This window comes from Manacus candei, unplaced genomic scaffold (genome assembly GCF_025592945.1).
Source record: "Manacus candei isolate 608988 ecotype Guabito, Panama unplaced genomic scaffold, ASM2559294v1 h1tg000005l, whole genome shotgun sequence".
NCBI lineage: Eukaryota > Metazoa > Chordata > Aves > Passeriformes > Pipridae > Manacus > Manacus candei.
Window position 1 is genome coordinate 9,780,441 of NW_026138053.1, and position 12,805 is coordinate 9,793,245.

Here is a 12,805-nt window from a genome sequence, read left to right on the forward strand (position 1 = left end):
ACCCAACAAGCTTCCCTAATCCCATCTCCTTGTGTTTGTAGCAATGGCAATTACAAGCAAGGGTGTGACTTTGAGGTCTGTTTCCTTCTCCCTCCTCTGTCCCGAGGTCCCCCAGAGAGGCTGCTCTGTCCCTATTTGGTGCTTTCAGAATCCTCTTTCTCCAGGCTGGAGCTTCAGGCTATGGCAGTGATTCCTATTTGGGGCTCCTTGGAAGGAAAGACAGCCATGACCCCCCAAAATCTGGGGCAAATGTGTAAGGAAATGAATTAATAATGGATTCAACAAGGAGTAACATTTTTTCTTTTTAAGTATAACTGTGCTCTGCCTCTCAGACATGATGATGGCTCTAACATTGGGTCAGGAAGGTTGAGCCAGTTGTGCTGTGAGGCTCATCATCAGCTGGGTACTGACAACAAGGCTGTGGCTGGAGGAGTAAAAATTCCAGACCTCTTATGGTCCTCAGAGAAGGATGAGCTGTAATTTCTGCTGGAATGAACCTCTCCTCTTTCCTGTACCCTTATTCCATGAGAACATTTTCAGTTGGACTTTCCTTTTGCTGCCCAGTGCAGACAGACCCTTCCTCCTCACCAGTGAGAGATGATTTCTGGATTTAGAATACTGAGTTTTGCCCAAGCTGAGCTTCTGGAGCTGGTGGATAGAGGCAGAAGAGCATGCTGGAGACCACAGGTGATGGTTTAAGATGGGATAGGTTGTGCAGGGTTTTTGTTGTGCCAGATTCCCCAGGTCATTCCCTCTAACAGGCTGCTCTTCCTTCCAGTGCAAGTGGGCTGGGGTGCTCATGGAAATTTTACCCAGCCTTCACGTGCCCCCTGTTTTGAGAGGCTATTTTGTTGTGTTTAGGCTGTTATCTGCACAAGCAAAATGCATGAAAATCCTCCTGAAACTCCAAATTTCCCATTTTTAGCCCAGAGCACAGGAATTATCATATCCTGAATTGACCAGTAGAGACAAATAGGGATGATCTCTAGTAAAAATCACAGAATTCTAGTATGGTTTGGGTTGAACCTTAAAGACATTGTTCCAAACCCCTGCCATGGGCAGGGACACCTTCCAGTAGACCAAGTTGCTTTGAATATAGAAAATAGCTCAGAAAATACCTGTGATTTCATTTTTTCTTTATTACCTTGCTGCATGTGGGTGCCAAGAGGGAGTCAGACCCATTCCTACTATTAAGTGTTGCAATCCATGTTTTGCTCTGTACAGACTGAGGTACTGAGCCTGGTAATAAGGGGTAGAAAACTAAGAATCCCAACCTTGAGTTCAAGCTGTTACTGCTCCTGACTGCAAACATTTACGTCAGGTTAGTTCATTTCAGTTTGCTGCTTGTAAATCTGCTTGGGCTTTTCTGGGAAAATTCTGGGTCACAGATGTACCTTGTCTGCTCCGCAACACAAGAACTCAGGAGTTACATAAACAATAGCACATGACAAGGTATGGCTGGACCAGATGTCCACTGCCTCACAGGGTTAAGCAGAAAAGTTTAAGCCAGGTGTCATTGATATTTCAAGTTATGGGTATTGCTACACAAGTGCTTAGAATCACAGAATCATGGAACAGTTTGGGTTGAAAGGGACCTTATTTGGTTAGACTTATTCCAATCCCCTGCCATAGGCAGGGACACCTTCCACTAGACCAGGTTGCTCCAAGCCCTGTCCAACCTGGCCTTGTTTATTGTTGTTATTATTTTAGAAGCAAATCCACAGTATTTTTCTCAGCAAAGGACTTTCCTTTCTGCAAGAGACTGATGGCATGCTCATGCCTAGATGCCAGGGCTTCCTTTAGCCTTTATTTTTCCTTATATTAAAATGAAATCCATTTAGAGGAGTTTAATAGTGGCCATTTCCTTTGGAGCATCACTTAGTTCCTCTGTTCCATGCAAAATGAAATTATGATCTACAAGCTCTGGCTGCAAAATGCAAACAAGCAAGATACAACTCATCAGTTGTCCAAAGCCACACTCTGTGTTAGTCTAGAATCTGTTTGCATGTGAGCAGCTAAAAATAGGTTGGTGAGAACAACAAAAATGGCTTAGCAGAAGGTGGCAGCTTCTTCAGCTGGGTGACACCAGTTTGAAGCCAGCAGTGGCACAGGCTGGGGCTCAGGATGCTGATGCATCATCCCATGTAGCCCACCATGATACAGAGCTGTGGTCCAGGACCCTCTCTGGTTACTCATCCAGCCGTGGTGTTAAACTGGACCAGGGATGCTCTTTAGGATTTTGAAGGCTCAGTGTAACACTGCTGTGCCATCCCTCCTTCTTCAGACTGCAGAACTGGCTGTGTCAGCCCGGAACTCAGTGACCTTGGCCCGCTCCCAGGGAACGCACCTTTCCCTGGTGTGACAGAAAGCTCTTAATGACGATCCCAGCTTGAGAACCTCCCCGTGCCAGCTGTGCAGCCCAAGGACCGCTCCGGGGAGTGGGTTGTGCGTGCCAGAACGCAGGGATAACCGCCCGGAGAAGGAAACGGTGCCAGCCCCGCACTTTTCCTTTCACTGATGGCTCGCAGCAGCTGGCGGTGGGGGAGGACGCGGCCGCTCCATCCATCGCAAGATGCTTCTCCCGGGCGCCGCGTCCTCCCCACCCGCTTCCGGCGGGGCGGGGGGTGCGGGGGGGTCCGGTCCCGCCCTTCCCCTCCCATAGGGGCGGCCGGAGCGCTCTCCGTCCCCTCCCTCCATCCCTCCATCCCTCCTCCCTCCCTCCCTCCATCCCTCCCTCCCTGCTTGCCCGCGGCGCCGGAGCAGCTCCCGGCGCACCCGGCTCGCCCATGAGCCTGCTCGGGAGCTACCGGAAAAAGCCTGGCGGTGACGGCTATGAATCCTTGCAGCTCGTGGACAGCGGTGCTGAGCGCGGCGGGGCCGGCGCGGCGGGGCCGGGGCCGGGCCGGAGCCCCGGGCGGCAGCAGCAGCAGCAGCCGCAGCCCCGCGCCGAGGGCGGCAGCACCATGGACAGCTCAGGTACGGGCGGGGCGGGCTCTGTCGCGATAGTGGGGGGGCCCCGCCGGCCTGGGGGTGGCGGCCGGGGACAATAGAGGGCCCTTTGTCCACGCACGGGCGGTGGGATGGAGGGATCCAGCGCCTCACCCCCTGCCAAGGGACAAAGCTTGTTCCGAAGCTAAAATGGATGGGGTGCTTTGGGATCTTTCCCCAACTGACTTATTTCTCAGAATCATCCTTACTTTTTTTCTTTTTTTTTTTTTTTTTTTTTTTTTTTGCCCCCCTCCTCTGAAAAGCACTCGTCAAACTGAGTTGGATTAATTCTGGTAGATGATGCACTGCATGCACCATTTTTTTTAATCAGGGAGTAAAGGGACCAGATGGTCTTTATGGCTGGTAATGGGATAGAGAGCTCTTCACCTCTAAATCACAGGTTCAAATTTGCCTGGATGGCCAGGAATCGAGAGTACCCATCTGATGGATTTGAAGTGGTCCCTCGGAAGGAACTTGCTCTGGTCCTGGTTCATTGGCTGTGCACATCTCCATGAACATTCATAGCCTTTGCAGAGAACTTCTAAAGCTCAGACTCGTGCAAGGAAACACCCTGTTTGGTTGTGGGAGACCACATATGATGTCCACTAGTTAGAGCAGGGTGATCTTGCAGCATGGAATCATAGAATCCTGGAGTGGTTTGGGTTGGACCTTAAAGCCCATCTTGTTCCACTCCCTGCCATGGGCAGGGACACCTTCCACTAGCCCAGGTTGCTCCAAGCCCCGTCCAGCCTGGCCTTGGACACTTCCAGGGATGGGGCAGCCACAGGTTTTCTGGGCAACCTGTGCCAGGGCCTCACCACCCTCACAGGGTTTGAACCCATTGCTCTTTACCCTATCACTACAGTTCCCAATAAAAGCTCCTGTACTATTCCATGAAGGACAGGGTGGGCCCAAGGCACTCCACAAGCACATCATCTTTGTTTTAATGTGATAACCTCTTCTCCAGGGAATAAAAAACCCTAATGAGTCGTGGCTGGGCTTAGGCGGGGAGAGTCTTACTTTGATTTTTGTTTTAATTTCTCTGTGATAAGACTTATAGAATCTCAGACTGGTTTGGGCTGGAAGAGACCTTAAAGCTCATCTCATTCCAACCCATGGCAGGGATACCTTCCACTAGTCCAGGTTGCTTCAAGCCTCATCCAGCCTGTCCATGAACACTTGCAGGGTGGAGAGTCATGTTTTCTTCCCTCCCCACCCTTGCCATTTGAATTTGTTTTCAAGATTCTTTTAGGGCTTGTCTTTGTTTTTTTAACTTTTTTTACTCCTGAACTTCAGAAATCTGTTTGAATTTGCTGCCACAATATCTCTGCTGCAATTGCTCGTAATCACAGGATGTGCCAGCAGCTCCTTACTCACAGTAGGCTGCTGTGTTCCAGTGGTTTGGATTCTTCCATCTGCTGGGATGGTTAGATGTTGTGGGCAGTTTAATACCTATCATCAAAGCCATTATCTGGATGAGTTCCTAGAAGTGCAGGGACCGGAGACAGGAGTGTTGTGGGAGGGAGTGTTCACACCCAGGCAGGTGTCAAGCCAAGGCTTTGTCTCACATCATCTTGGTGTATAATCTCAGTGTAGCTATTGCAGTCATTCTCTTTACTTTCTTCAAGCCTGTCCTCTCCCTGCTGAGCAAAAAAAAAAAGTGCTCATGGACAGCCAGAAAATACCTTTATTTACAGGTTTTGTGCAATATTAGGGTTTCCACAATCCAGCTACTACGATTCTGTCCCAGAGCATTAATTGTATTAATGGCCTCTATCAATTTCTAGGATGTTCTTCCCTTAAACGCAGGAGCTTGATCAAGGACTGTCTGTGGGATCTGGAAGCTGATGGTTTAGAGATCTGTATTAATCAGAGTTTGCTTCTTTTAATTCACTCTCACTGCCTAAATTTTACAGGTGCTGGAAACAACACCATTGACATTTAAGCAGCAACAAACGTGAGGCCTTAATGTGGCCCTTGATTTGTGTTTACAGGATATTTTTAATACCTTCTTTTTTTAATAAGGACTTTTTGGTGGGGGTTCCTAAATCTTCACAAGAAATTAAAAAAACCCCTATGTTGAGTCTGATGCTCTGAACTCCATCCTTGTGTCTGCCTTGTTCATCTGAACACTTTATGCTGATAAATGTCTAATTTCTATCAGTTCACTGCAAAGTCATTTTTCTTTGCCAAGTATGAAATCACAAAAGCTTAAAGAACCACAACCACCCCTCAGGTGGGCTTGTGAATTCCAGTGATTTGGTAACTGAAGTTGCTCATGAGTGGTGGGACATGATTTATCTTTCATGCAGTCTGAAGATGGATGGTTGGAGTGGGAGGGGGATTAGGGAGCGGTCTGAAGATGGATAGTTGAGGGGGGGATTAGGGAGCAGTGTAAGAGAAAGACAGGAAAATAAGATGGCTGGGATTTTGGCTTAATAGGAGAAAGGAAAAACCACCACCCACCCCTGTGTTTTGTTGGTTTTTCTTTCAAGTGGAGAATAGATTCATATTATAAATACTTCAGAATTCTCCCACAAATGATGCCAAAGTTGAAAAACCCAAAATGGGCAGTGGTAGAACACATTTCAGTTGGAAAAAGAGACCTGAATTCCTTGTGAAGGAGATAAATTGGTGACACATATCAGTGGAGGGGAACTGTACTTCTGGGTTTTCGTGGGCAAGGGAGCCTCCTCTGAGTAGTTAGGGGTCAGACCCTGAAGGTGAAATTCTTGAGGTGCCCTGGCCAAATCTGAGCTCTTTATGTCCTTCCCAGTTGCCTGACGGTCCTTATGTTCATTTTTTCCCCCTGATTTTAACTAATGGTTTCCTGTGGGGTGGAACAGCTGCTGCCTGAGCTATCAAAGTGGCTGTTGGCAATTGAGGAGTGGAACAGTCTGGAGGTACAACTGTGTCACCAGAGGATGGGGGACATGGAGACCATCAAGCCAAATCATTCCCCAGCACTGCCAAGGCCACCACTGACCCATGTCCCCAGGTGCCACATCCACATGGCTTTTAAATCCCTCCAGGGATGGGGACTCCAACACTGCCCTGGACAGCTGTGCCAGGGCTGGACAGCCATTTCAAGGAAGAAAATTTCCCTGATATCCAATCTGAACCTCCTTGGGCACAACTTGAAGCCTTTTCCTTTTGTCCTGTTCCCTGGGAGCAGAACTCAACCCCCACCTGGCTCCACCCTCCTGTCAGGGAGTTGCAGAGACCAAAAAGGTCCTCCTGAGCCTCCTTTTCTCCAGGCTGAGCTCCCCCAGCTCCCTCAGCTGCTCCTGGTGCTCCAGACCCTTCCCCAGCTCTGTTCCCTTCCCTGGACATGCTCCAGCCCCTCAGTGTCTCTCCTGTTGTGAGGGGCCCAGAATTGATCCCAGGATTCAATGAGGCCTCACCAGTGCCAGGGACAGGGGGATGGTCACTGTCCTGGTCCTGCTGGTCACATCTCTGCAGTTAAAGACCATCCTCAATGAAGTTAAAGAGTTGGACAATCAAACCTTCCTCTTCTCTCCCCACATATTAAATTCCCTCTGCACCTGGGCACTGCTCTCTGGGCACAGGAAACTGCCCTTTGCTGTGTGGGAGATGTGTGTGTAGGTTAATAGTGAGCAACTAGAGATGTTGGCTGGATGAGGATTTGTGCTGAAGGCCAAGTACCGGCAATTCTGGGGAAAATTGCTGCTGGTTTAGCAAATGTGGCTGTATTTGCTGTCTCTGCAGTGACAGTACCTCACATGAGCTGAGAAAGTGGGCTCATGTTGGGTTTTTCTATTAATTTCTTTAAGCTAATGCAGAGTATTAGACCTTAAAGCATCCTCTCTTAATGCAGACTCACAGTGTCATAAACAGCTTCTTACAAGGAAAATAATCAGAGGTTACAGCTTTGCTATAACTTCCCAGTGCTTCTGATTATTGGCATAATATCCTTTTGGATTGGTCTTGCTTTGTGTGGAGAGGGAAAAGAAACAAAAGCCAGGAACCAAGAGCATGGTCTGTGTGGGAGGGGCTCACTGCTGGAAGGCAGGATCTCCTCATGGCTGGACAGGGAGCTGGCCCAGAGGGGCTCTGACCCTGCCATAGAATCTCAGAATGGTTTGGGTTGGGAGGGACTTCAAAGCTCATCTCATTACACCCCTGCCATGAGCAGGGAGACCTTCCACTATCCCAGGTTGCTCCAAGCCCTGTCCAACCTGAACTTGGACACTTCCAAGGATCGAGCAGCCACAGCTTCTCTGGAAATTCCATCCCAGCCCCTCACTGCCCTCACAGGGAGGAATTTCTTTCCAATATCCCATCTAATCCTGCTCTCTGGCAGTGGGAAGCCATTCCCCCTTGTTCTGTCCCTCCGGGCCTTTGTCCAAAGTCCTTCTCTGGCTCTCTTGGAGCCCCTTTAGGCACTGAAAGGGGCTCTAAGGTCTCCCCCAGGTCGTGTCCAGTGGCTGTGTCTGGGAAATTCCATGGACTATGCTAGATGCAGTATAGGAACAGGATCACAGCACAAGTTACTGTGTGTTACTGGTAACTACCAGTTCCCCCAGAAAATGTGCTGGACTTGGGTTGAAGGTTTGAGAATGGAGGGAAGGGAGGATCAAAGAGAGACTTGAGTTGAAGCTGAAGCTCACAGGACACAAAACACTGTGAGTTCAAAAAGCAGATTCCAAGAAGAGCACCAGTGTAGCACTGCTTTTGTCTCTTTATTTTCAAGTTGCTGGAAGTGCTCACAAGATGAGAAACAGGCAGTGAAGAAGCAATTTATTTGGGTTTTTGCTGTGGCATTCAATACTTTCTTAGCATTCTTCCAGCTTTCTTAGCAGCTGGCTGAGCACTGAAAGAAGAAGAGGTTCTAGGAAATAAGACATAAAAGTAACAGCAAGAATAGATGTTATGAAAGGGAAAAAAATCTCTTTCTGTGCTCTTCTGTGGTGTTTATAATCTAGATAATATAGAAAATAGCTCTTGAACACTTGGGGGGTAGACTTGCTTATGCTTCCTCAGGCAGAGTAGCTGCAAAAGAAAAGCATTTGAAATAAATTGCAGGTGTTGAAGTTGAGATTTCTTCAACTGTTTTACACTTGCAAACATAATCTCTTGTACTCTGGTGATTCCTTTTCACTGAGTCAGAAGAGAGACATCTCCATGTCACTGGCACAGAGACAAAGAGAGGCGCTGACAATGTTGTCTTGTGTTCTCTCCTCGCTGCGTTTTCAAATGGGGAGGTTCAGTTTAACAACTCTTTTGTTTGCTTGGTGTGTTTTGGACACTTGAATGATTTGGTGTTGGCAGGAGTCTTGTCTTTTTTTAGTTGTTTTGACAGGGAGGAGAAGCAGAGAGAATGTCAATCAAACTCAAAGACTGATTTCATGGTTTGTGCTGGTGGCCCTGCCTGCAGTTTGTTCACTGTAGTACGAGCTTCACAGGGGCAAATACATAACAAATGGAACAAATTTGGCAGATACTGGGGGGTAATTCCCTCCCTCCCTCCCCTCTCAATATCACTGCTCTTCTAAAAAAGGGAGAAAATCCCCCTCTTTTTGTAAATCCTCTGCATTGTTTGGTTGATAGCACAAGCAGCACTCCTTAGTTACTATTTCTCAAGTAAAAGCAGAAATACCTTAGTTCTTCACATTTCCATGAGATTTACATTTAAGCAGTCTCCAGTGAACCTTTGGATAAAAAGCCTTGGGCTCTTTGGAAGCTTGGGCCAGCGGCTCCCAGCACTTCCCAAGGGAGGTCTGGGACCCCATGTTGCCCAACAGCAGAAGGAACACACAGAACCATGGAATTGCTCACATTGGAAAAGCCCTCTGAGACTACCAAGTTCAACCCAGGACTGCCAAGGCCACCACTGACCCATGTTCCCAAGTGCCACATCCACATGGCTTTTAAATCCCTCCAGGGATGGGGATTCCACCACTGTCCTGGGCAGCTGGGCCAGGGCTGGACAGCCCTTTCCATGGAGAAATTTTCCCAATATCCAACCTAAACCTGCCTGTTTTGAGACTGTTTCCATCTACTCCAGGCAAAAGGCCTGGATAGAGCAGTACCAGCTAATTGCTGGAAAGCTGCAGTAAAAAACCAAACCCAAACAACAAAAAAACCCCCAAACCCAAACAACAACAAAAAAAGCCCCAACTACTTCCTCAGTTGAATAAATTATTTAAGGTGTGATGCCGGGGATGTGTCTTGTGCTGATTGCTAGCTTAGGATGGGCTTTAAGGTCCCTCCCTACCCAAACCATTCTGGGATTCTTTTCTACACCCTCCTGTTGGAGCTGGCTGCATTCTGAGGGACTCACCTCTGGTGAATCCAGCTTTTCCCTCCTGCTCAAGAACTGCCGGGTCTTGTCTTCATCAGTTGCACTCTTAATACACTTCCTGCTAAACAGCCAAACCACACAGGGTTTGGGGATGAGAGATAACACTGGTTTATAATCTCATGTGATTTGGGATCTGATGAGCCCTTATCTTGCATTAGGCTCCTTGGCTCATGATGCATCTTCTGCTTCCCTGTGCCCCTAGAGAGTCCAAACATCATTATAACCTGATCTTAAGCTTGTCTTTGTCCATGCTGAAATCAATTCCAGGAGCTTTAACCTTTTTTCTTGGGGATTACACTCCCTAAAGCAGCCTTCCACTTGCACAGTGGTTCCTTAAAGTGTCAGGATGAGTGAAACCTGGGCTTGGGGGTCTCGGTGATGGGATTATTCAATGATTGGAGGCTGTTCTGTTGCTGTTGTCCTGCAGTCCTACTCTGCATGTGTTTGGATGTTTGTTTTTATGGAATAACACTTCAAGATATCTGTGCTCAGCCTTGTAGGGAATCTAACTCTACTAGGAATCTGGGACAGTGGTGGAGGAGGGGACAGATGGGACTGGTAGCTAAAAAATAGGAAAAAAATGAGTCTTTGGGGGGATGTGAGTCTGGGGAACTTTCCAAGTAATTTCTGCAGGTAGAAGAGGTTTCTTTTCCTGTGAATGCCCCTTAATTGCTGTTTTAGCAGCCTCTGCTGCTGCTGATTTCTCCCCAGTCCCTTTGCAAAACACCACCCAGTGACTGTTAAAGAGTTGATGTAATTATGACACTTGGGCAATGTCTGATCTAAGAAAGGATTCCACAATCCAAATGCCTGTGGTTTGGAGAATTTGATTAAATATGATAAATCTTAGCTGTCCAGATGAGAGGTATGAGCTGGAAGGAAGGTTTGGGCTTCAGGACACTGAAGTTGTGCTCTTAAAACATAGTTAGAATCAGGGAATCACTGCTTTGGATTGGGAGGGACCTTAAAACTCATCCAGTTCCACCCCCTGCCATGGGCAGGGACACTAGATCAGGTTACTCCAAGCCTAGCTGGCAAATGAAGCCCTTGGATCTCACTGGATCCAAGGAGCCACCTGCCCAGAGATTTGCAGTTAGAAACTCCTGCCACCCTGCCCCCGGACACAGGAGTTTAAACTCCTTCAGTGATGTTTGGATTGTTTTGCAATCCCCTGAGAGATGGAATGTGGGGAATGGCAGGAGTTGAGAATGCTGAGGGTACCCAGGAATCTGTGACTGTTGCTCTGCCTGGGTTGTTTTGGCTGTTTCTCCATTTTTTGCACACAATATCCCCCATACATGAGGTACCTACACAAGGATCCTCCAATAAGGGTTGCTGCAGGAATTCCTGCCCCAGGGCTTCTCCTCCTCCCCTCCACACACTGCAATGCCAAGGGAAAGCCCATAAATATGATGATGGGGTTGTAGCAGCTTTCTATCCCTTAATGCTGGTGGGAAAGCACATCCCACATTCCCAGCTCTGCTGGGAGAGCTGCGTGTGGGAGGAACGTGAGCTGTGCTGCTTCTCCGCTGGCTGGCAGGGCTGATGGGGGAGGCAGAGGCACAAATAGTATCTTTTTTTTGTTGAATGTTCCTTAAAAACAATCCAGGCTTTGTTGTTAAGGCCACAACAACAGCAGCCTCGACTTCTTTCAGCTCAGGGAATTTTAAAAGGGTCATTTCTGCCAAGGCACAGGGTGATCTCCACCGTGCTGCCCTCTCACACTGTGCCTGGGTAAGAGTCTCAGGGGATAAAACAAGCAAATAACCCTTCCTTCCTCCCAAAAATAATTGTGAGGAGGGAGATTACTGCAGAGAGTAGCTAAAAACTTCCAGAAACATGGAATTTGGGATATATAGACAGTAGCAAACAAGTTTTTTCTCATCGTAGTGTCAGGATCTTATGGTACCACTGGAAGAGAATACAGAGGGGTATTTAATACTCCTGAACCACTATTTTGGGAGAGCGGGAGGTAAAGGCTTTAATGCTTTTCTACATGGCAGTGGGTGTTGGAATGAGATGGGCTTTAAGGTCCCTTCCAACCCAAACCATTCTATGATTTTAAGATAAGGAACAGGGAATATTTATCTCTTTCCTCACTCCATCCCTAAAGAAAGCACAGGCAGTAGCTCTCTGAGCAAAAATATATAATTTGACATTGAAGATACTGTTACATATAGTTTGGGCAGACTGAGGGAAACCTGCTTCCTTTCCTATGGTTTCATGTCTGCTTTTTGTCTGCCCTTTACAGGCAAAAAAGGTCTGTTTGCTCTTGCTAAGTAACCTGTGAAACACAGTCTTTCTCTGCTGATCTTCAATTTCTAGACGTCTTGCTTTCACCTCCCTGCTCTCAAGCTCAGAACTGCTTCATCAGCATAAATATTCAGACTGACAGAGTCTTAAATGCCTTTTAAATGTCGGCTCATTTCCTCCCTGGTTCTCTGGAGAGCTGGAATTCATTCCCTGCGGTTGGTAGGGTTTGTGGGTTGCCTGGGGCGTGGTTGGTGCTCAGGTACCTCCCCAGACAGACGAGGACCACAGTGTGCAGATTTTGCAGGGAAAGCTTCAAAATTAGGAATTTCTCACTTGTTCCAACCAGTGAGCGTCTCCATCAGCTGGTGGCAGTGTGTGACCCTTTGTTTCTGGTCCCTCTGTGGTCCCCTGCAAAATCTCTGGCTGCAGGTGATGGTGGCGGGGCCGAAATATTCCCCATCACTCAGAGTCACACCTGTTCCATTCACTCATTTCTGGCCCCAAACCCCAGCATTGAAAGCTGGACTGGTTTAAGTGTCTTTTCTTTTGAGGATAAGCACAAACACTACTCATCAGACTGCAGCAAGGGGATTTGAGGTGAGGGTTCCTCTGTGGGGGTAGGGAGGAGGTGGGTATTTCCCCTCTGAATACAGCACAATTTCTTTCCCTCTTCCTGTGCAGAAGATGCATTTCCTAGTCTGGTTGATACATACACTGATGGATTGGCCCTATTAAGGGAAGACAGCTGACAGTGGGTCTCTTTTGACAATAACAACAAGTATCAGGCTCTGTAAGCTCCCAACACCTCAGAGCTGTCCTGGGGAAGCACTGCAGGTGCTGGTGTAGCACCTGTGTCTTTGGTGAGCAGGTCATGGTAGGACAGCAGGCAGGGGAACCACCCTCAGCCATTCCGTACAGGAGCACCTCCCTCTGCGCTCCCCTGGTGATCACAGCCTTCTCCTCTGGAGCTTTCTCTGCCCTGGGAAGAGATGTTCTCCCCCTGCACTGCACATCCTTGCCCTGATACGCTGTAAAATCAGCCAGGAGAGCACTCAAGTGCTTTAATTAAGATTTCTATGCTCTCCAGCTCCCATCCTGTACAACACAAGGCTGCTGCTGTCAGCAAGGGCTCTTTTAGCTGGAATCCCATCCCTTGGCTGCTATTGAGGAAGGACCATGCCAGGATGCTGCCATAGGATGTTTTAGTTTGTAAGGAAATGCAGCAGGTTGTTGCTGTAT

At 48.0% G+C, this 12,805-nt stretch overlaps 1 protein-coding gene across 3 annotated transcripts in view; it reads left to right on the plus strand.

The window, feature by feature from the left end:
- DNAJC6 (DnaJ heat shock protein family (Hsp40) member C6) overlaps window positions 1–12,805 on the plus strand; it is a 43,714-nt gene that overhangs the window by 6,540 nt on the left and 24,369 nt on the right. The window contains exon 2 of one of the 3 annotated variants that reach the window (XM_051797965.1): window positions 2,847–2,976. The exons of 1 other annotated variant lie outside the window; for it this stretch is intronic. In XM_051797965.1, the coding sequence (XP_051653925.1) occupies window positions 2,964–2,976 (13 nt within the window). In that variant the 5' untranslated portion in view covers window positions 2,847–2,963. Of the gene's footprint in view, window positions 1–2,771; window positions 2,977–12,805 lie in introns of those variants that run through there. One more of the 3 variants, XM_051797949.1, reaches the window with a different exon arrangement.